This window comes from Pinus tabuliformis, chromosome 8, assembly GCF_031772625.1.
Source record: "Pinus tabuliformis cultivar Carrire ecotype Pingquan chromosome 8, CPIR1, whole genome shotgun sequence".
Classification (NCBI taxonomy): Eukaryota; Viridiplantae; Streptophyta; class Pinopsida; order Pinales; family Pinaceae; genus Pinus; species Pinus tabuliformis.
The window spans coordinates 437,257,833-437,281,771 of NC_142294.1; the positions used below are offsets into that span (position 1 = coordinate 437,257,833).

Sequence of the window (23,939 nt, forward strand, 5' to 3'; positions counted from 1 at the left end):
CTAATGCTTCATGAGGAGTCTCAAGTTCTGCAATGTGGAATCTAAGGTCAGGAGAAATAGACATCCCTATCAAACCACGTGCTTGATCTTGTCTATTTTCCCATTTTGCCGCCTTGTCTTCATCTTTTGGTTTCTTCTCTTGGTCTGTGGCTATTCTGAAGAGACCTTTACTTCTAAGTAAATCTTCGATGTAGGGTACCCATTGGAAGTAGTTAGTGCTGTCAAGAATGACTTGGCATGGGCTTTCCATTTTTTAAAAAAAAACTGAAGCTGAAGATGCTGAAAGTAGGGGTTCCAATGGATAGATCTTGAAAAAATAAGCGGTTTTAAAAAAAACGGCTCTGAAAAAGGCTTCCGGATGAAGAAGTTATGGCTTTTTGAAAAATAATTGTTGAAGTTGCCGGCAAAGTGCGCGAATGTGCGGGAATGAAAAAATCCGCCCCCACAAAATGGAGACTTGAACCCAAGACCTCTACTCTCTTAAAATAGCTTTGAACCAATTGATCTATACAAAAAATTTGAGAGAGAGAGAGAGAGAGAGCGGGGGGGGGGGGGCCTCGGTTTGCGTGCTTGCCTTGAGAAAGCTCTTTTTCCCTACAAAACACAAAACACAAAATTCAACACGAATATGCAAAGAAATACGAACCTTGCGGCTCGAAGTTAGCTTTAGCCAAAAAACTAGAAATTTAAAAAAAAATCTCAAAGTTAGCTTTAGCCGAAAAACTAAATATTTTTCTCAATGTTTCTGATTTTCCGAGATCACACTAAGGTGCAGGGAAAAGAGCATACGCATGAGAAAAATCATTCCTTTCTGTTTCTGATTTTCCCAGATCGCACAGAGTCGCAGGGCAAAGAGCATACGCAGAAATGAAAGGTATAGATCCGGTTAAAAAAAAGGCTAAATAAACTGAGACCGAAATAAGCAAAGAGAAAATAACAGTAAACTGCAAAAAAAACACTGTATACCTCCCGATCTGAAAAATGACGCAGCTAGGGCTACCGGAAACCTTTTCGCGTGAAACGAAAGGGGTTCCTCACTGGAATAGATGCTCCGAACGCAACAGAGCAGTCCTCTCGGCCCGAAAGCAGTCAGAAACAGCAGATCTAGGAAACGACAGCCGCATGCAGTTCTACCGGCTTCAGATTTGGATCACAAACGGACGCGGCCCTCAAATAGCTCCGATACCATGTAGGAATTTACAGGGTAAGTTCCACAGAAAGAATACCAAAAGGACACCGCTCACAACCAGATCTCAAATCAATACACCAGTATTTTTGACGTGGTTAAAACCCTCAGAGTGCAAGGAGTGAAACAGTCCACGGCCTGTCCCAACGTGGGTACTACAGGCAATTTATTAATCAAAGAATGAAAATTTACATAAGCTTCTCTCATGCACGGATTACCCGAACAATGACCCTCCATGCGCTTTAAATAGAACTCATGGACCAATCGGGTGTCAAGCCACGGATCAAGTGTCGGTAATACCGAGGTGAGAGTGAACCGTCGGATCACTACATATCGTGACCGTCGGATTGTAAGTTACAAAATGTACAACGGTAAAGAAACACACTTTACCTAACTCTAACCTAACTCTATACTAGACCAAGTTGAACTTAACTATATCCTATGTGTCGGAATATCCTAACACCTAGTTAGGGCATCCAATCATCTAGGAGACCTTTACACATGGTTGCTAATAGAATCCTCAACATGTCCTCTTTTAGGTCCCCATCCAATTAGAAAATCACTCATCAATCAAGAAGACATCTGCAAATACTGTTGCTGCATCCTTGCCTTGGGATTTGTGCATTCATAGGATTGGTTAGGGCACACAACAACCCCAAACCACTGCCCAAACACCATGTTGCCCTTCTATACTTGCTGCCTTCCTTTGTTGCCCTTACCAATCCTATCTTCACACTGTCATAGTTTTTGGGCATGTCCACAAGGCCCTCTACAGTTCACGGATCAGCTACAACATGGGATTTGTTCACTGTTCAAGTGTTAACACCCTTATTTTAGGCTGCAGTGGCTCCTTAGAGACTGCGGCTAGGTGAGAGTGTCCTCACTAAGCCTCTTGACCCTCCAGCAATTCTCCACACATGCTGCTGTAGCATCAACACACCTGCGGCCCAAAACAGAAGCAAAACAAGCACATAAAACACCCTTACCTCTACTCACACTTGCATCTTAGTCCTGCAAGAAGCACACATCCAAAAACAGAGAGAAACACCTCCCAAACTCGTCCTTCTTGCTCCACGCTAGCCTCATATCCTCGCTGTAATTTCAGAGGTATTTTCTTGATGAGATTGCACGTCAAGATCCCCAGACAACTCGGTCCTCTTGCAGTTCTACTAGGCCTCCAAGAACAATTGTGAAGGATGCCAATGCTACCTCCTCCTTTGTTTTGGAGTTTGCTTTGAACTGCGGCCCAAACTGTGATATTCTTCCCTAATACGAGCTCTTCTCCTTCTCAAGGATATATTTCATAGCCTCACACATGAGCTATATTTATACTAATTCATGTGACTTCCCTAGTGGGCTTGTCCAGCAGTCATAAGGCCTAGTATGACTCTATCCGACCTCAAACGTGAGCCATAGACCCACACTATATCTTCAAAAATTCATAACTCCATTTTGACAACTCAGAATTCAATGATTCTTGATGCGTTGGAATCGTCTCGACATCCTTTATCATCTCCATCCATCACATGTCAAAGTCTCGTCACAGTTTTGGCCCAAACATCGATGGGTGCAAAACCCCAGGCTTGGGTTTCAAGCCCACAAGGCCACTTGTGGAGCTCCTTCCTCCAAACCCTCGATCCTCAAGGCTTGGAGTACCTCCTAAGCTACAAAAATCAACACTCACTCTTAGCGAGGGAGGTACTTCCAAGACTAGGAAGTGACCATCATCATCCGACGACACTAGCACATCTAGCGTCCATTACTGCAGCATACTCTGTAGAATGAACCCTGAAATCTCAGTAGTGCTTCTTCCTCATCACATCTGAACTTGAAGATACCAAACCTCCATAGGGCTGCTCCCTTTAAGGCTAGACTCCCTCTGAGCCTACACGATCTCCATTGGCTCAGTCCTACAAGCACTCATCCTCTTGGATCAAATACCATTCGTGCAAATCCCTCCAATCTCGGATATGCAACATCACGATCCGATGAAGACTCTAGCCTGCCAACCTGTAGTCCATCACATGAAGCCATCTCGATCAACCTAATCTCGTCCATGCCAAAGCAATCCTCGAGCCATCCCAACCATCCATGGAAAAACAACGAAAGTCCATGATCAACAATATGCCCTACAACAAACTATTGTTCACCAGGCTCACCACCAATCCACCAAAACTCCCAGCCAATCTCGCTGCCAAGCCAATCAAAACCACATCTCCATGTCTTCAGTTGAATTCTCTGCTCCATGATCTAAACACCCACAACTCCCTCTGAGTTGCTTTGCTGTGCACACTTTGATTCACTGTCCCTTAAAGTAGCTCAAATACACTCTGATACCATGTTGTTTTTCCACGACCTTGGTGTCTGGGATAGAATTTTAAGTCATTGATGCTACCAAACCAAGAATCACAATGAAACTACTTTGCACAACGGAATATTAACAACAATAAATCTACTAGTGCACAAAATATAACAACTTTTTACAAAATATTGTACAAATATGTACAACAACCCAACTTCGTTATATTAATCAAATTGAATAATACAACAGTCATGGGCTCTTGTACCAAGGATAGTGACCCTCAAATATCCACTAGTACAAGAATACAAAACTAGGCCTTGGTGTCAATCCATCGACAACCAATCTACCCTCAACAAGATACTTTGACCATCTAGCTGTAGTGTGCTCTCTCAACTCCTCTCGGTTGCACCCTATACCTGCCCGGTCCTTCGGCTCCCGATCTGCAACACCGCTTCTATCAACAATCCAAGTCCATTTGGCCACTGAACCTCGACTCTCCAATCTACCACTAGTTGTGCCTTAGTTCATGAACGACACAACACATCGAGACTCCTGTCGAGTTGTTCACAACTCCATTTGTGAACAACTCACAACTGCCCATTGCTGCTCCTCAGCTACTCAGGGACTTCAACCCACTATGGTCTTCCTACGCTGCTCCAATGAAGACCAACATAGGGCACGGAGGGCTGGCACTAATCATTGCAAGATGTCCATCTTCAACAATGAACATGGGCTAGGAGGATTGCCCATCGTCTGCTGTAGAAGTCTTTCTCCACACAAAAGTCTAGGGCTGCTCAATTGCTCCTCTAGCTGATCAAACCTTGAGCTCAACTTCTGCCACTCTAGCAACCAACTAGGTCCATGAAGATGGTGCACACCGGGCTTCAACTTGGGTACTATCACGTTGTTCTCTAGTAGACCATAAATGCCCAATCCATGTCTACATTTGATCTACTCTCACGTTGCCCTCCAACATACCTCGAGTGACCAATATTGTTGTAGCGCATGCTCTTAGTTAGGGCATCCAATCATCTAGGAGACCCTTACACATGGCTACTAACAGAGTCCTCAACATGTCCTCTTCTAGAACCCAATCCAACTAGAAGATCACCCATCAATCAAGAAGACATTTGCAAACACTGTTGCTGCCTCCTTGCCTTGGGATTTGTGCATTCGTAGGACTAGTTAGGGCACACAACAACCCCAAACCACTGCCCAAACACCATGTTTCCCTTCTATACTTGCTACCTTCCTTCGTTTCCGTTACCAATCGTATCTTCACATTGTCATAGTACTTGGGCACGTTCACAAGGCCCTCTACAATTCACGGACCAGATACAACAAGGGATCTGCGCACTGTTCAAGGGTTAACACCGTTTGTTTAGTTTGTAGTGGCTCGTTAGAGACTGCGGCTAGGTGAGAGGGTCCTCACTAGGCCTCTCGGCCCTCGAACAATTCTCCACACATGGTGCTGTAGCATCAACTCACTTGCGGCTCAAAACAAACGCAAAACAAACTCAAAAAACACCCTTACCTCTCCTCACACCCGCGACTTAGTCGTGCAAGAAGTACACACCCTAAAACAGAGAGAAACACCTTCCAAACTCATCCTTCTTGCTCCACGCTAGCCTCAGATCTTCACTGTAATTTCAGAGGTATTTTCTTGATGAGATTGCACCTTAGTATCCCCAAACAATTCGACCCTCCTGCAATTCTATTCGGCCTCCAAGAACAATCATGAAGGATGCCAAATCTACCTCCTTCTCCTTTGTTTTGGAGTTTGCTCTGAACTGCGGCCCAAACAATGATATCCTTCCCTAATACGAGCTCTTCTTCTGCTAAAGGATATATTTCATAGCCTCACACATGAGCTATATTTATAATAATTAATGTGGATTCCCTAGTGGGCTTGTCCAACTGTCGTAAGGCCTATTATGACTCTAGCCAACCTCAAACATAAGCCAAAAACCCACACTATATCTTCAAAAATTCATAACTCCACTTGGACAACTCGGAATTCAATGATTCTCAATGTGTTGGAATCGTCTTGACATTCTCTATCATCTCCATCCATCACATGTCAAAGTCTCGTCATGGTTTTGGCCCAAACATCGATGGGTGTAAAACCACAGGCTTGGGTTTCAAGCCCACAAGGCCACTTGTGGAGCTCCTTCCTCCAAACTCTCGATCCTCAAGGCTTGGAGTACCTCCTAAGTTACAAAAGTCAACATACTGTTTGACTGTGTTCCCTAGAAAAACCTTGAAGGGAAAACCAGTGCAACAAATGAGGGTTTATTTTATTATTATGCAACAAATCTTGAGAATACAATAATTTGGATGCCCAATTGGTAATCCTCCAGTAAATATCTAGCCAAAATAATTTGGAGTTCAAAGATCTCCTTTGCAAATCAATTCAGCCCCTTCTGGCCTGCTCAGGTCCCTCTCTGGCTGCTTGAACTGCTAGCTAGAATGCACACTGTTGGCTCAATGCAAATCGTACAGCCTTGGAACTGCCTCCAACTGGGTCGTCTAGCCTCCCTTTGCCTCTAGAAAAATTTCCCTCTGCCTTCTAGACTCAGATTTGATCTCTGGCAACTAAAACATACCCTTCCCGGCAACTCGCTCTGCTAGACTGGGTAACTTGCACTACATGGAAAACTCTCTCTGCAAAAGAATTCGATCTCTCCTTTTGCCTCTCCGACACTGGAAAACTGTTGGGAAATTCTCCAAAATCTTCCTCTTTGATTTTTTGTTGTTCCCTCTCTTCGATGCTCTCAGTTTGGCTCAAACTGTGCCTTCATTGAAGTTGTGAATTGGGTAGCTCGACTTGCTAATATAACTAATTCGTCCACAACTATGTCTCTCTCCATCCCTTCGAGTTGCTCTTATAATCTCTTGTTGAGATTTCAACGACCAAGATTAATTGCCCGTCAACGACTAAGATCAATTAGACTTCACTAATAGAAGTCTCTAGAGAAATCTCGAACATCCTTAATTAATTAACTTTAATTTACCACTTTTCCTAAGTTAGACTTAGGAAATAATTTAATTATGGCAAATTAATTTAATTAAGGTGTTTCCCAATATTATCTCGCGAAACGTTTTGTGAGTTTTGGAGATCTTGTGTTCCTTAACCTCTTAGCATCATCTAAGACCAGGATACCTGTCCGATGCTACACATAAAAGAATGTTGAATGAATTAATTCAGAATGAGCAAACAACTCAATGATAATACAGAGATATTTACAATAATAGAAACATCAGGTTTCTATGTAGAATATGGAAACACTCAGTTTCGTCTAAGAAACTGCTTAAAAGAAAAAATAGCAACATCTAAAAGGCTGAGTATTAAATACTAAATAGGAATATTCTAATACCCTCCCTTAATACTCAATCTATTTACAACACCAATAGACCCTCTGAATTTTACAAATTTATCAGGACCAAGAGGCTTGGTGAAGATGTCGGCGGGCTGCTCTGTTGTGGGAACATATTGCAACTGAATTGAGCCGTCTTCAACAAGCTGGCGAATGTAGTGGCAATGAGTTTCCACATGCTTTGTTCGTTCATGAAAGATTGGATTCTTGGCAAGTTTGAGCACTCCCTGATTATCACAAAACAAAGAAGTAGGCCTTGTCTGGTAAACATGCATATCTGCCAGCATACGTCGAAGCCAAACTGCCTCACAGGATGCCTTAACTGCTCCCCGATACTCGGCTTCTATTGAGGAGAGAGCCACTGCCTGTTGCTTCTTACTAGTCCAAGTAACAGCACCGGATCCTAGATTAAACACATACCCAGCTGTAGATTTATGGTCATCAACCGAACCGGCCCAGTCAGAATCAGTGTAACCACTGAGAATAGGATTGGAACTTCGAGTGTATAGGAGGCCATAATCAGAAGTGCCACGCACATATCGTAGCACACGCTTTGCTTCTTGCCAATGATCAGCTTTAGGAGCGGACATGAAGCGAGAAATGTAGCTTACTGCAAAACTGATGTCAGGTCTGGTAGCAGTAAGATAGATGAGACTGCCCACTAATTGCCTGAATAAAGTTTCATCCACAAGGGGAGAGGATGACTGAGCTGAAAGTTTGAGCCCTGGTTCCATAGGAGTCGTGGCCGGTTTGCAATCCTGCATTCTGAATCTGTCCACAAGATTTTTGGCATACTTGGACTGAGAGAGAAAGATCTGATTTTCAGTCTGCCAAACTTCAACCCCTAGACAGTAATGAAGAAGTCCCAAGTCTGTCATCTCAAAAGTTCTGCATAAATCTTGTTTGATCCCATGGATCAAATGTGCAGAGCTGCCAGTAATGATAAGATCATCCACATAGACAACCACAAACAAGATATCATCACCAATATGCTTGATGTACAGGTTTGCATCAGAAGGGCTCCGCTGAAAACCCTGATCTGTCAGGGACTGATCAATTTTCATGTACCAAGCCCGAGGAGCTTGTTTCAATCCATAGATTGCTTTAGCTAACCGACACACTTTCTGTTCTTGACCAGCAACCTTGAATCCTGGAGGCTGCGTCATGTAGACTTCTTCTTGGAGATCACCATTTAGGAAAGCACTTTTTACATCCATCTGATGAACTTTCCAATTGAACTGAGCTGCTAGGGCAAGGACAATCCTTATGGTACTCATCTTGGCTGTAGGAGCAAAAGTCTCCTCATAGTCGATGCCTTCCTTCTGTGAGAACCCTCGAGCCACAAGCCGAGCTTTATACTTGTCTATGGTTCCATCAGCTTTGTATTTCACTTTATACACCCATTTGTAGCCTATGGGATTTTTTCTGCAGGAAGATCAGAAAGTGTCCATGTGTGATTCTTCTGAAGACTCTGGACTTCGGCTTCCATAGCTTGTTCCCACTCAGATGTACCCTTAGCCTCTGAATAGGTTTGAGGCTCAAAAATACTGTGCAGGTTAGCCATAAGAGCAAAATTGACTGTAGACTGTTGTCTGTTCTTATGTCTAGAAGTTCTACCTTCAAGGAGCTCATCATCCCGGAGATCACCAATGGGTTTAGCCCACCATTTAGGCCGAAGAGTAGAGGAACCAATATCAGGAGTAGATGGAGAAGACTCAAGAGAAATAGGGGCCGCAAGAGGAGGGTTATTTTCTGGAGGAGGCTCAGATAGAGTAGTATCAAATACTGATGCTACATCATCCCTCCCATCAGGTGGACCGACCGGAAGACGAACACTGTGAGGCTGATCCTCAGAACACTGCTCAGAAGAAGAAGACTGAAAGAATCCTCTGTCTTCATCAAATACTACATCCCGACTGAAGCTAAGACGACCAATGGCTATATCTATCAGCCTATAGGCCTTATGATGATCACTGTACCCTGTCATCATGAGTTTTTGGCTTTTGGAATCCAATTTAGAGCGCTTAGCAGCTGGAATCCAAACATATGCAACTGAGCCAAATACTTTGAGATGACTGATCTTAGGCTTACGGCCAGACCAAACCTCTTCAGGAGTCTTCCCTGTAACAGCCTGAGTGGGTGATCGGTTAAGAAGGTAAACAACAGTAAATACTGCTTCAGCCCAGAATCTGTTTGGAACACTCCTGTGTTGTAACATGGAACGAGCCATTTCAACAACCGTGCGATTGCGACGCTCGACAACACTGTTCTGCTGGGGAGTGTAAGGTGTGGTTAATTGACATTTGATGCCATGAATATCACAGAAGTTGGCAAAAGCTGAGGAACAAAATTCCCCCCCATTGTCGGTCCTAAGAGTCATGATATTACAACCAGATTCTTTTTCAACTAAGGTTTTAAACTTCTGAAAGGTACTAAGAGCATCAGATTTATTTTTTAGAAAATACACCCACATCTTTCTACTGAAATCATCTACAATAAGTAAAAAATATTTGCAAGCAGTGATAGACGCTGTATTCATAGGACCACAAATATCAGCATGAATTAACTGAAGTACCTTAGATGCGCGCCAAGATTCTCCATCTTTGAATGAAGACCGATGTTGCTTTCCCGCTTGACAGGCGCTGCATACCCCCAACTGCTGAGTCTGAATATCAGGTAATCCTGACACAAGTCCCTCCCGAGAGAGCTGAGAGAGATACTGCATATTTAGATGCCCATATCGCTGATGCCATAGAGTGCTGATGGGAGAGACACGTGCTGCTAGAGCCACTTCTGGAGAGTCACCGGTATCAAGTAGCCTGTATAGACCATGGTCCTCTAGGCCAACAGCAACTGTTAGACTGGTCTCCCTGTCAATGATGGAGCACTTGTGTGCACTGAACACAACATCAAGCTGAGGAGAATTCCTCATAATCTGGCTGACAGATAGCAGATTAATTTCCATACCAGGAACATAGTATACATTCAGAAATATGAGTGTGTGTCCACCGGACTGAATTTGAACTGTTCCTCTGCCAGCTACTGTGTACTTCTCACCTCCGCCAAATATCACAGAATCACTGAAAGGTGAGAAGTCAATAAACCAGTCACGCTTGTGAGAGAAATGGCGTGATGCACCAGAATCAATGTACCATGCAGAGGAAGGAACATGATCTGAGGACCTTTTAGCCATAAAGGCATAAAAGGCAGACTCTGTCTGCTCGGAATGCTCTGCAACATTTGCTGTCTGATGTGGCCCTCCCTGTTTCTTCGCTTCAGAAGCAATCCTCTGTCGGCAATCTTTCTTCATGTGACCGAACCTATGACAATAATTACACTGCACACTTTTCTTCCTAGCAGGATCAAAAGGTTGAGAAGAGCCTTTCTGCTGAAAGGACTGAGAGGACTGATATTTTGCAGCAAATGCATTTTCCGAGGACACTGATGAAGCACTACTACCAAACTGCTGTTTCCACCGATCCTGCTGCAGAAGTTTGGTACATAATTCTGGAAACTTCAGATCAACATTTGTGGTGGTAATGTTGAGTGTTTCGATAAAGTGTTCATAAGATTTCGGTAGACTTTTCAAAGTAATGACTACCATATCTTCTTCCTCCATGGTCCGACCAATGGCTTCGAGCTGATCTCGAATGTCTTTAATTTTGTTGAGATGTTCCTGTAAAGACATATGTTCGTCCATCATGATGGAGAACAACTGATTTTTGAGAAAAAAAGCTCTGCTTTTGTCAGATGTCTCGTGCAGTTCTTTCAACTGTTGCCAGATTTCGGCAGCTATCTTGCCAGAAGGAATCTGTGGTAACTGATCATCAGCGACAGAGAGCTTGAGAAGCATAACAGCCTCTCGATTTCGATCATCAAATTTATCTTGATCGGTCCCAGCTGTACCGGGACGAAGCTCTTTGCCCAAAATGAGCTAATCAAGACGCCTGTATTCAAAAATGGTCAACATTCTTTGTTTCCAAATGTTATAGTTGCTGCCATTAAAGCGTTGATTTCCTTCTAACATCAGATTGGTGAGCGTGGCCATTTTCCCAAAGAAAATACAGAAATCTGACACAAAAAAAATGTAGCTGCCTGTTTATCCTGGTGTAAATCAAAACAGAGTTTGTTCTGCTAGAAAAAATATTTACCCAGCAAAAATATATCTCCCCAGTCTAAAAAAATAGCAATACTGCGGTAGCTGTACCCTTCTTTTAGTTAGGCAAATAACACAGGACAAAGCTTTAATAAATGTGACAGGTCCAAATCATAAGGTAAAGTTTGAGGTTCCTTTCTCTGTCCAGATCTGAGTTTTTTCCTAAGGTAAGCACAGGTCTGAGAATACAGTCTCCCACAGGTCTGAGAATGCAAGTCCACCACAAGTGTATACTGCTGCAATGTCCGAGCTATAAACAGGTGTCACAGGTATGCTCAGGTCCGTGGAGCTGCACCACAATCCGAGCTACAACAGGTGATTTTCCTTCAAGTCTGAGTTGTAATGGAGGCTGTCATGATCACGATGGAAAAAATCCGCTGATTGGGAAAAACTGCCGGCAGACAAGACCGTTGATGTTAAAACAAATACGTAGATTGAACAAAGTGGACCCACGTGAGCCGTCGAATGCCGTCAAGGCTTCACGTCTCAGCTACGATTTTTTTTTTCGGTCTCTTCTGTGTAAGTCCACAGTTCCGCGGTATAGTTCCACAGGTCCGAGGTGTATCCACAGGTTCGAAATATAACCCTTCCACAACTTCAAACCACAAGTTCGAGCCTCTAACGCTGCTGCTTAATTATCGGTCTTCAATGGCAAAATGACGTATCACGATGAGACCAATAGAAAATACGAGAGCCACGATGAGGTGACAGGGGTTCAAAAAACAAATAGACTGCTGCCCATAACACGCAGAGCGTATTTTCAGACCAGCTCGATCACCAATCCAAAATAATTACACGACTCCGATTTTCAAAAGAAATGAGATTTGAATGAGAAGAAACACCTGGGTCACCTTTGCCGAAGAAAATAGACGAATTCGATTCACGATTCCAAGCCGGAAAGCCAAAATGACTTTCACGATTCCGAGCAAACTGGCCAGCCAAAAAAAAATCCCGCTCCCACGAAACGGTCACCGCCAGAAAGTTAATTCCTCAGAAAAATGATCATGCAGGAGAAGAATCCATTTCTGTATCGAGATGGACGACTGTAAGCTTTTATCACAGCGAGCAAAGCTGAGGCTAAGACTCAGTGAAGGCTACCTGGCTTACAGAGGGCTCGACCTTAGAAAGGACTCAAGAGATTAAGATGCAGAGAGAATAACTGTTCAAGAAATCTCTTAACCTCTCTCTGATACCATAAAAGAATGTTGAATGAATTAATTCAGAATGAGCAAACAACTCAATGATAATACAGAGATATTTACAATAATAGAAACATCAGGTTTCTATGTAGAATATGGAAACACTCAGTTTCGTCTAAGAAACTGCTTAAAAGAAAAAATAGCAACATCTAAAAGGCTGAGTATTAAATACTAAATGGGAATATTCTAATAACACAAACTAACAATTCTTAGTTATTTGTGATTGTATATTTTCTCTAATGCAAAGGGAAATCATATAATTATATTTGAAATGCCCTCTTGTTTCTACAAATGAATGTGGCATGGAAGAAAGGATTCGGAAAAAGTAAGCTAGGGTTGGTTTAATCTCATAGAATGCAACATTTTGGATGACATAATTGTCCTTAAATGGGTATTCCTAAATTCAAATCACTGATTGTTTTGGAGTCACCATTTTCAGTGCATGAACAAAATTTCCTTTCGAATGCCATTTTAATTAAGTTGCATATGTTACTTTGATATGGTTTCACATAACTCTATAAACTAACACATCTTAACATGAGCCGTTTAGAATGTATATTCAAATTGTGTTCAACTCCTATGTGAATATAATATTATTTTTATGCCAACTTTTCTGTTTTGGCCTTTGTGTTATGAATATAATAATAATAATAATGATTAGTATAGAAGAGACATGTCTCTAAGGACATGACCATTCATGAATGGGTACCTGCGTATGTATATAAGTGGACCCTCATTTGTAATGACCTCATATCTCTTATACAATCAATATTTTTATATAAATACCACTTGTACTATGATTAATATTTTTATATTTCAAATATTTTGAATATTCCATTGCATATACAAACTTTGTTTGTTAAGTTGGTAGTGGAGGCGCGTTTCCCGATCCCGACATTTAGCCATCAGACCCTTGTCAAGTTCGTTGCTATTGTGATTGAGGCTTTTAGCCATAGAAAGCGTGTTTGGAGGTTCTCCATTCTACCGTTAGAGCTTTGGCCATTAAAAAAAAAAATTAAAAGAAAAGGAAATTATAAGGAAGAAGGTCCAAAGGACAAAAAAAATTAAAAGGAAAAAAGGTTTAAAAAAATAAAAAAAATGAATTAAAAAGAAACAGATTATATATTAAAAAATTGAACATTTAAAAATTTAAAAATTTAAAAAAAGTGTAGTCGTAGCCGCCCAATGACCGCCCAACCACTGTACATAAGTGCAGAAATCACCTTCATACTCTGCAACTGGTATATAGAACAACCACTATCAATACCAGCCACCGCAGAATCGGACAACCGCCTCAACAGATTTGTTGCAACTTGCCATATATCCACCGAAATAGTAATTAGACGGTAATGTCTACATATCTATCATACTATGACATCTGCAACCACAATTGAAAATAAAATCGCTGCCAATTCTGTACATACTACAAGGAGCATACTTGTGGAGCAGGGAAATCAGACATTAATCTTTGCATTGAGGCAAATTGTGATAGGGATTGTGAAGCCGTACATATGACTACCAAAACATCTAACCATAACCGCTATTGGGGTGAATGCCATTGATGTTAGTTAAAAGTGTTTAATGAATGAATGAATGAAATTTCTATGTCCACGAGACTAGATATAGTCTAGGGGACCACTAGCTTCCCTGCCTTTTGCCTTTTGCAATTCAATCCTCTTATTATTCAAATTAATGATGAGCTGATGAAGCGAACAAAGTTCCTTCTACAAATTAATTACTCCAGAAGACTTGGAATATGAAATTATCCATTGAGGATATAAATAGTATATTAAATATATGAATAAGAATAAAAATGATGATGTTTTACAATGAGAACGAGAGGCTTGCTTATAGACCAAGTGTCTCTTCATGAAGAGTCATGTCTCAATTAGACACGCCCCTTCAACCTAATTACTACTTAACTAATAATTAATTATGATTATTATCATTTACATTCTATTTATATTATTTATATATTTTATTCGTTACATTGCCTCCTTCCTCAAAGAGCTTTGTCCTCAAAGCTTGTCGATGAAAAAAAACTTGATCTCTTTTCCGGCTTCTAAAGTCTTTCTGTCTCGAAATAGTCATCCTCGTCGATACAAGTTGATATGATCTTCTTAGTGACAAACAAAATTGTCCCATTGAGAAGGGATAAGACCATGCCAAATTAATCTTCTGTATAGTACTCTGATTCGGATGATGATATGGAGCTTTTTTGGTTTGATTTCTCCTTACTGGGCATGTGCCAATTTTTTATATTTTCTTTTGGCAAAGATGTTGTTGAGATGGTTATGGAACATTCACTTGGGATGTTCATTGTCTGAATTACAACATCTACGTGTGTTGTTTCTTCAACTGATTTGTCTTCTTGAGTTGTCATATTCACGAGATCGGTATTCGTTCCCTTATTTTCAACCTAAACAGTTGCGACTGGAGATTCTTATACTTCTACTTGAGTGACTTGTTCCAACTTATCTTTTAATGCTTTCTTATCCTCCTTAAGTTTCTTAGTTTGATTGAGCAGACTTTGATTATGGTTTCTCAAACATAAAAGTTGTTTGGTTTTTGATTCATCAACCTTATTTTCAGTGTTTTAAATTTTAAGTTTTTCATCTTTGAGATCTTTGATCTGTTCTAATAATTTTTTATTAAGGTTTTTTAAACGTAAATTTTCCTCTTCTTGTTCTGATAAATGTTGCTTGAGTTCTTTCTTTGAGACTTTAGTCTTCTTCACTTGTGCCAGTGATTTTTCGACGTGGTCCTTGAGACGAGAAATTTCTTCATTCTTTTCCATTATTTCTTTGTAATGTATATCCACAAGATTTTTATGTTCGCGTTCTAACACTTCCTTGTTTTGTTGAATTTTGACTATTTTGTCATTCTCTTGATCTTTTAGCTGCACTTTCTCGGTATAGTGGATAACATTATTTTGTGGAAGTGATGATGGATGTAGAGAATCGAAGAAGGAATCCATTCTCTTTCTCTTCTCAATTTGTCGCTCAAATATTGTAATTAATTGTTCTATATCTCTTGTGATTGATTGTCTTTGTTCCTTACTCATGGATTCCATATTTTTTCTTTTTCTTCACTTCTTTTATCTTCCTTTTTTTTTCCAACAATTTATTTATTTATTTTTTATATGATATATTCTCTCCTTTTTTTTTACTTTCTTTATATATATATATATATTTTTGTTTATATTCTTTTAATTTCCACTTCTCTCTTATAAAAATCTAATTAATATATATATATATATATATTTCAGATATTTTCTTCTTCTTCTTCTTCTGTTCACTCTTTTAATAATTTTTTTATATAATAATAATTTTTTTAATATACATAATTATAAATTATATATATTATATAATTTTAATTTATATATATTATAAAATTATAATTATATAAAATTTATATATACTTTTTTGAGACCCACTTTTCTTTTTATATGTAACTATATAAGGCTTATATAGTATCCTTTTTTATAATTATAATAATATATTTTCTCAGAAAATTTGGATGAGACGTGATTCTTGGTACAGTCACAATCTTTAGATTTGAATGATTAAAATTACTTAGATCACACTTTTTTCTCCAATGTTATCAAAATATCTTTTACTTTTAAAATACCATAGGCTATTACCATGGGTTGTTTTTAAAACCTCCTGTAAAAAGTAATATTTACCTTTCACGTAAGAGCTTTTATATCCTTGTTTTTTTTCTTTAACTTTTAAAATACCATGGGCTGTTACCATGGGTTGTTTTTAAAACCTCTGTTAAAATGTTCTCCACGTAAAAAGTAAAACGTATTCCTTTTGTTTTTTGTTTTTCTTTTAACTTTTTAAAATACCATGCGCAATTACCATGGGTTGTTTTTAAAACCACGTGCTTCTCCACGTAAAAAGTTTTAAATATACTTGGTATGAGATTTTGTATCCGTTTTGTTTCTTCTTTTACTTTTTTTTCTTCTTCTTTTTTAAATTTATTTACTTTTTTTTTGGTTAATTTTTTTTTTGTTATTTTATTTATTTATATGGCTAAAGACCTAAAAAATGGAGAATCTCCCAATGTGTGGTGAAACGCTTCAATTATGACAACCACAAGGTTGATTATAGGTTGATAGCCAAAGGCCTGGTGATTAGCCAACCGTGGCTCCGATACCAATTGAAGCGAACAAAGTTCCTTCTACAAATTAATTACTCCAAAAGACTTGGAATATGAAATTATCCATTGAGGATATAAATAGTATATTAAATATATGAATAAGAATAAGAATGATGATGATTTACAATGAGAATGAGAGGCTTGCTTATATACCAAGTGTCTCTTCATGAAGAGTCATGTCTCAATTAGACACGCCCCTTCAACCTAATTACTACTTAACTAATAATTAATTATGATTATTATCATTTACATTATATTTATATTATTTATATATTTTATTTGTTACAACTGACCCAACCTTCTAACAGTCCCCTCACTGAAAAGACAATGCCAAGGAACCGATGTTAACACACTGTTGTAACTGTCTCTGATGTCTCTGAAAGCATCACATTCCAGAATGAAATGTTTTTCCGATTCCACTGCCCCAGAAGTGCAATCTTTAATGAAATTGGAAACCCACACATCTTATGTTGTGGCCAATATTATTGTGAGGGAACTCCATTTGTCTGTCAATTCAATCCCGTCCATACAATCTTGTAAGATTAAAGTTCATAAATCTTTTCAAGGGACGTGACTGACTGGTAGTTACATACACTATTATATTATATGAAAGTTTGAACAAGAGATTTAGGAAAAGAAAAAGTGGTTTTAAATTATTAAGGGGTCGACCTTTTAAAAGTTAAAAGGGTTAAAAGGGTTAAAAGGCGATTATTAAAAATTATATATATAGATAAAAGTTAGTTTATATATAAAAAGGATATACAAGGTTACTTATTAAAAAAAAGTATTATATTATTTAGAAAAAAAAATTATTTATTATATTTTGAAAGTTATTTATTATATTATGAAAAAGGTAAAGTCTCAAGTTTCATGAAAAAATGAAAAAGGTAAATCCTCAAGTTTCATGAAAAAAAGGAAAAAAGGAAAAAAGACTTTTATTTCAAAGTAGAATACAAGATTAAAAACTTGCGAGTAATAATTGATGAATATGCGTGTGTATCTCAATTTGGTGTAGCTACTATGTTTAACAAAGAGATTGACATAATTTTTGAGTTTCCTTGGTTTAAAGAATTGGGTATGTTCATGTTAAACATGGAGGTTTTTTTTTTTTTTTTTTGATGTTTCCTTATAAGAAGAAGATGATCACATTCTAGGACATGATAATGATGTTAGAATTGATAATGCCTTCATCGAAGACTTAAAGGATATTTCGAAATTGATGTTTCAAGAGAATCAAAAAACAATATCAAAGAAGCGGAAAGAGCTTGAAGAAGTAATCTCCAATAAGAACGAAGAAATTTCTCATTCAAAAGATCATAGTTAGAGACTACTTGCACAAGTGAAGAACTGTAAAGCTAAGAAGCAAAAATTAGAAGTAGAAAAGGAATTTCTTGAGAAGAAGTTCAATGCAATCTATCGGAAAAGGAAGAAGATAATTTGTGCTTAATAAACCTTAATTGAAAGTTACTAGAACAAATAAAAGATTTAAAAGATGAAAAACTTGAGTGTCAAAAAACTGAAAATAAGCTTGATGAATCAAATATTGAAGAACTCTTACGTCTCAAAAATCACAATCAAAGTCTAGTCACTCAATTTAAGAAACTTAAAAATGATAAAAAATCATTGAAAAACAAATTAGAAGAACTTATCATGAAAGAATCATCAAAGTCTTCATACGTAATAGTCCAAGTTGAAGAAAAATGAACAATTACCGATCCAATCATTATCACAACTCAAGAAGATGACAAACCAGTGGAAGTAAAAACATATTCAGCGGTTGCAGTTCAGATGATGAAAAATCCAAGTGAAGATTTTGTAACCAACTCAACAACATCAGTGCTTGAAGTAAATAAGGAAATTGTCACACGTATGATAAGGGAAAATCAAATCACAAGAAATCGTTATCGACATTCAAATCACAAGAGAAGACATCTCAATCAGTGTACATATTTGTATCACTTGTAACAGAAACAACAAATTTATGTTTCGAAGAATATTGATGTCAGCACAATCCCATCTTACAATAACAATTTATCCTAGATATCAAGTATTTCCAAAGTTCCACAGAGGATTGATTTCGGACTGTAAGATCCCTTAGTTCGAAAATTTTGTTTATCACTCGAAGGATCCTATCATCTTGTATCATCGAAGATGATAATTTGAAGAAATTTGAAAAATGCGAATAGATTACAAGACAATGAAACAAATGACCTGTATTATCATCAATAAGCTTTGAGGACAAAGTTTTCCGGAAGACAATAATAATAATAATAATAATGATGATGATGATGATTAGTATAGAAGAGGCATATATTTAAGGACAACCATTTATGAAGGGGCACCTACCTAGGTATATAAGCGGAGCCTCATTTGTAACAATCTCATATCTCTTATACAATCAATATTCTTATTTAAATATCACGTGTCCTATAATGGATACTTTTATATTTCAGATATTCTGAATATTCCACTATGTATATGAACCTTGTTCATTACACTTTGCTCCATTTTTAAAACCAGATGGTCTGTGTAATTCATATTCTGTTCAAATCGTGATGCATGCATGGTACTTGATTTCTTGCCTCCAGTTAAACTGTATAAATGTTTACCCCTTTCAGGCTATATCCGAATTTAAAAAAGGAAAGGTAGAATATCGAGCAGATAAGACGGGGATTGTTCATATTCCATTTGGAAAGACAGACTTTCCTGAGGAGGATCTTCTTACAAATTTAATTGCAGCAGTTGTAAGTGCTACGTGTTTAGTAGAACAAGACAGTTTTTTTCATGTGAAATAGTGCAGAAAATATTTGAGGACTTCCTTTGTATTTCTATTCACCTGCTTTATTGATTCCAGAAATGGAGATAATGAATAGTACAGAATGTAAGTAACATATTCTATTTCACTTTTTTGTAGAACTCAGTGGATGCTAACAAGCCTTCTGGAGCTAAGGGAATCTACTGGAAAACAGCCCACATATGTGCAACAATGGGTCCATCGATCAGATTGATTATAAAAGACACGCGTGAATTCAAGCTTCCATCATGAGTTGTCATATATTCATTTTTGTTGGTGTATAGTATACATATCCTTTGATAGGTTAGGAATTTCCAGTAAATGCAGGAGTAATTCTTTTAAAATGAAAGCTGTAGGATTCATAAGACCTGGGATTTTAGTTACTTGGTCTTTTTATCATAAATGCAATTTGGTTAGTCTGGCTTGTTCGATTCTCATTTTGACCTTTGACTTGAATGAAACATTTTCCCAACCTCCTAATTCTAGCTGTCATGTTTATCTTATGCCAACTCCCCAGGATATATCTCAAACAGCATGCACTTCTCATGAGTTTGGTTGCTATGTTGATTTGTCTTATGTAGTCTCTAATAGAAGCTCGTAACGATAGATGTTTTGGTACAAGTGTTTGCATCAGGGATGCCCTTTGTTTTGTGTTTGTAGTTGGTCTATGTCCAGACTGACACAATTACAAAGCTATCGTTATCAAGAGGGATGGCAATATGGTAATTTGCCATTGATTGCATCATTTTACTTTCTAAACATCTTTTAGATTTTATTAGCTTCTAATGCTCCGAAGCTAAGTCTCTCCAAAGAAACTCTGAGCATTGTGGTTTGTACAAGTTTGTTCTGACCTCCACTTAAGAGGTTAAGTCCATCTGCTCGTTGTATATGATCGCTATCTGTCAGCAATGTCTCTCTTCCACAGTCATGCTGGTTATGGTTGTTAATCTAGGAACATTTCACAGATATTACCCAAGTATGCAAATAGGGGAATGCTAAGGAAGAAAATAAGAATCAAAATTGCAGATGATGTAGTCACATGTAATGGCTTAAGATTCATAATAGGCTTTATATGAAGATATATCTGCTAGATAAATTAAGTAATACTGCAACGTTGATTCTCCAACCGTTAGTCAATTATTGAGGCATTTTATTTTTTGAACCACACCCACAAAATATAGTTTGTATCCCTTGTAAGGTTTGGTCTCTTCCAGGGAAAAAATGAACATGAGGGAAAATACACTAAATGTGGGGTGTAAGCTTTTGGTAGTATTGGCCCATACTACAATGAATAGGTGCATAGGTTTGCACGTGCATTGCAGTTGTGCACTCTATAGCTTTAGTATAGGCTAAATGGACTATTAGATTACCTAATGCATTTGACTATCTACACAGTTATAAAGATTTGGTTGACTTGTTAAAACTCTTGGCAAAGTTTGATCTATTTGGTTCTAATAATTACTCCCATGAAATTCTTGAAATCTTATATAATATTTTAGTCCAAATACTTGTGTTATAAGCTTAAGTATGGATCTATATTTTAGAACATCTATCGCATGGCGTTGACGATTTCAAAAGGATCATTATTGGGCCACATGTGTTGATGGGTTTGAGGGTGTGGGGGCATATGAGCAAAAACGGAGCACATATTTCTTTCTCTAGAGTTATATATATATATGTGTGTGTGTGTGTGTGTGTGTGTGTGTGTAATGGGTTTAAGGGTGTGGAGGCATATGAGCAAACACAGAGCACGCGCGCACACACACATATCCCAAAACAATGAAGATTACAACATCCACTCATGAGGTCCTTGATTTCTTTGATATGGAAAATTACCCAATGACCTATAATAGTCCCTCCATTAAAAAAGTGATCAAAAGTTTTTCCCTATTGGAGATTGTTGACCTTCAGGGACATGGTTAGGCTGCTCATTAATGTCTAAAAGAAACAATACCGGAGTTCCTTCTCCTTTAATGATAACAAATTTAATAATCTTTATATCTCCCTTTATACAAATTCCATTTAAGCCTTGGTTAATTTCAATCCTTTAGAGGTGGTAGATGAGAGGCATACCTTCAGTTTTCACATTGGATTTGACTTTAAAGATTTGTAGGATAGATGATAGCCTTACCAAAAGTCCCAATTTCATATCTACATTATGTAGGGTCAATATGGTAAAATTGGCAACTAGGGCCAAACTCCACATGGGTCATCTTATTTATGACAATTGATATTTTTCTCGGATTCCTCTTTCCGAGAGCTATAGGATTGATCTAAATATCATCCGATTCTAACATGTACAAATGAAGTTATGAATTTATTTTGATTATGGTCAATTGTCAAGGTTGGCCAGCGAACTTATGTAGGCTCAGAAGCCCAACAATCACGTCTATTCATCCTCAACGTTGAATATAAATAGAAGGTGACTTAGCCTCATTTGGATACACTCATCTTCACACTTCTTTCTCTCTCTCTCCTCATTGATTAGATACAGATTTTTGGGCCTCTCTCTCCACACTTTCGAAATTTCAGGAGAGCAAAATTTCAGGAGGCCAAAATTTCATGAAAGCGAAATTTCAAGATGCCGAAATTTTAGGAGGTTGAAATTACAGGAGAGTGAAATTTAAGGAGGCCGAAATTTCAGGAGAGCGAAATTTCTGAATAGTTGACCAAGCTTTGACCAACATGCGTTGACCTCTTTTGACTGCGTTTTTGTGAGAGCTATCTTTTTTTGGGTAGGCTGCATTTATGGGCACAAAAATCGAGGCTAAATGCTGACTTTGACCAACGTTGATTGTAGGTGGGATGTTTGACCAAATTTTGGTTGGGCTGTTTTTGGGCTGCTTCATCTTGTTGTTTGGAGGCTGAAGTTGACTGAAGTTGACCAATTAGTTGAGGGTTAAATCTGCCTTGTTGTTTAGTGTTGACTTTTCTGGTTAGGGCTCTTTTGCTGCTGTTATAAATGATCAGATTTGTAAATTGTACTATCTCTCTCTCTGCTGAACTATTGAAGACTATAAGAAGAATTGATCAAGGGTTTCCCCACATTGGGGTTTGTCCCTGGCCAGTGCCACATCTTGTGTCCTCTTGTCTTGGCTTGTCTTCTACTGTTTATGTTTATTTTATGTTTGCATTTTACTATCATGTTGATGTGATTGCGAAACTGGATATTGACATTGGGCTAATAAAGAAATTCAAGTAAAATTGCTCTAAAGCATAAAACATACCCTTGTTGCCTAAAATTAACACAATATAACTTGATACATCTTTTCTATCATGATGTTCATTCCATATTCTTTGGTATGTTTTTTCCCCTGTAAAAATGTTCCACAACCTTCAATATTGACTCTATATGCCTCTTCACATTATTATATTTCCTTAACCAGTTTTAGGCAACACATGCTAATGGAAGGCAAGAATTACCTCTTTCCTCAACTCCATCTCAATTCATTAAACTCCATACTTTTTTTGAGCGTGCTACGAGATTTTCACTATTTCATGGAGTGAAAAACTTGGAGAATGAATCCATTGGCTGGTATTTTCTCATGCACTTCCCTACTAGTGAGATCTCATTAAATTACTCTATTGTGAAGAGCCATGGGCACAACATTATTCTATATTGAAGGCATTGCTAATTTTTTTTTTTTTACAAATTGAGGGATATGCTATAAATATGACATGGACAAATGGTTTTGGGGAGGACAGGGAGTGGATAATAGGGGTTGTTAGGATACCACCTTGAGATTTAAATAGGTCCTTCAAACATACTTGCTACCTATTTTCATGTTCTTCCCATTCGTTTTGATGTCGATATTTTTAATGACATTGGATATCTTAACTTCTCTTGGCTTATCCATAGCAACACAAGGTAACAAATTTGAGATTTCATTCATTACTCTTATAATATGCATAAATATCAAAATCCTTCTATCGCATGTAGAAGTCATTCGATTTATTTTGTCCAAGAGCCCTTCTTACATTTACCCTAGATTAGAGTAATAATACATTTTCAATCTTTTCTCAACCTCTATATTCTGAAGAGCCCAAATTAATATTTAAATTATATTCTTGCCTATTACAACAAAATCTAATAGCCTAGTGCAAACCCTCACTAGGTGGCCTAGACAAGATGGAACACATGTGAGCATCATCACTGAGGTAACAACTATTCCCCTCTTTAGTGAATGCCACAATCCAACACAAGGGAGGTTTCCTTGGTAGGGTTTAGGGATTAAGTAACTAAAGGATATCATTAAATTTTAATAGCCCTAGCTATTGGCAATTTATTACCCAGTAAATTCTTTTGTTGTAAATTGATTTATTATAGATGTATTGAATAAAAGCATTGTTTGAATTTTGAACAGGTAAATAAAATATAAGATATAAACAATGGAACCAAAACATCTAATCTCTCTCACACACAAATTTTTCTCTTTCAAATATGTTATTTTATTAATTAAATTCTTCAACATACAAGGGCTTTCCCAATTAGGAAAATAAACCGCCCACTGAGAAAAATACAAGCTACAACAAACTTGCAAATTTTATCAGTTGAAAAGGCCCTTGTGTTGTATGTATAACCTATATAACCCTTGATTTTCTCTCTACTATGCACGCAAACTCGCATATATGTTGTATGGCTCCATGGCCTCCTTGTGCAATTTGCACATGCATTGTACGAATGCAGATCTATTGCTGTACGATATTGCAAATTTGTTGCAAAAATATTATGGCATGTACAACTTGCCATTTGCCTTCTCT

The 23,939-nt window shown here is 38.0% G+C and overlaps 1 protein-coding gene across 2 annotated transcripts in view; it reads left to right on the top strand.

Annotated features, from left to right (window-relative positions):
• The window catches only part of LOC149235930 (uncharacterized), a 239,745-nt gene extending 220,130 nt beyond the window's left edge, over positions 1-19,615 (top strand). The window contains exons 6-7 of one of the 2 annotated variants that reach the window (XM_089372282.1): positions 19,003-19,128; positions 19,299-19,615. In XM_089372282.1, coding sequence (XP_089228408.1) covers positions 19,003-19,128; positions 19,299-19,430 — 258 coding nt within the window. In that variant the 3' untranslated portion in view covers positions 19,431-19,615. The remainder of the gene's footprint in view (positions 1-19,002; positions 19,129-19,298) is intronic. The other variant, XM_089372283.1, reaches the window with a different exon arrangement.
• Positions 19,616-23,939: the final 4,324 nt, after the last annotated feature.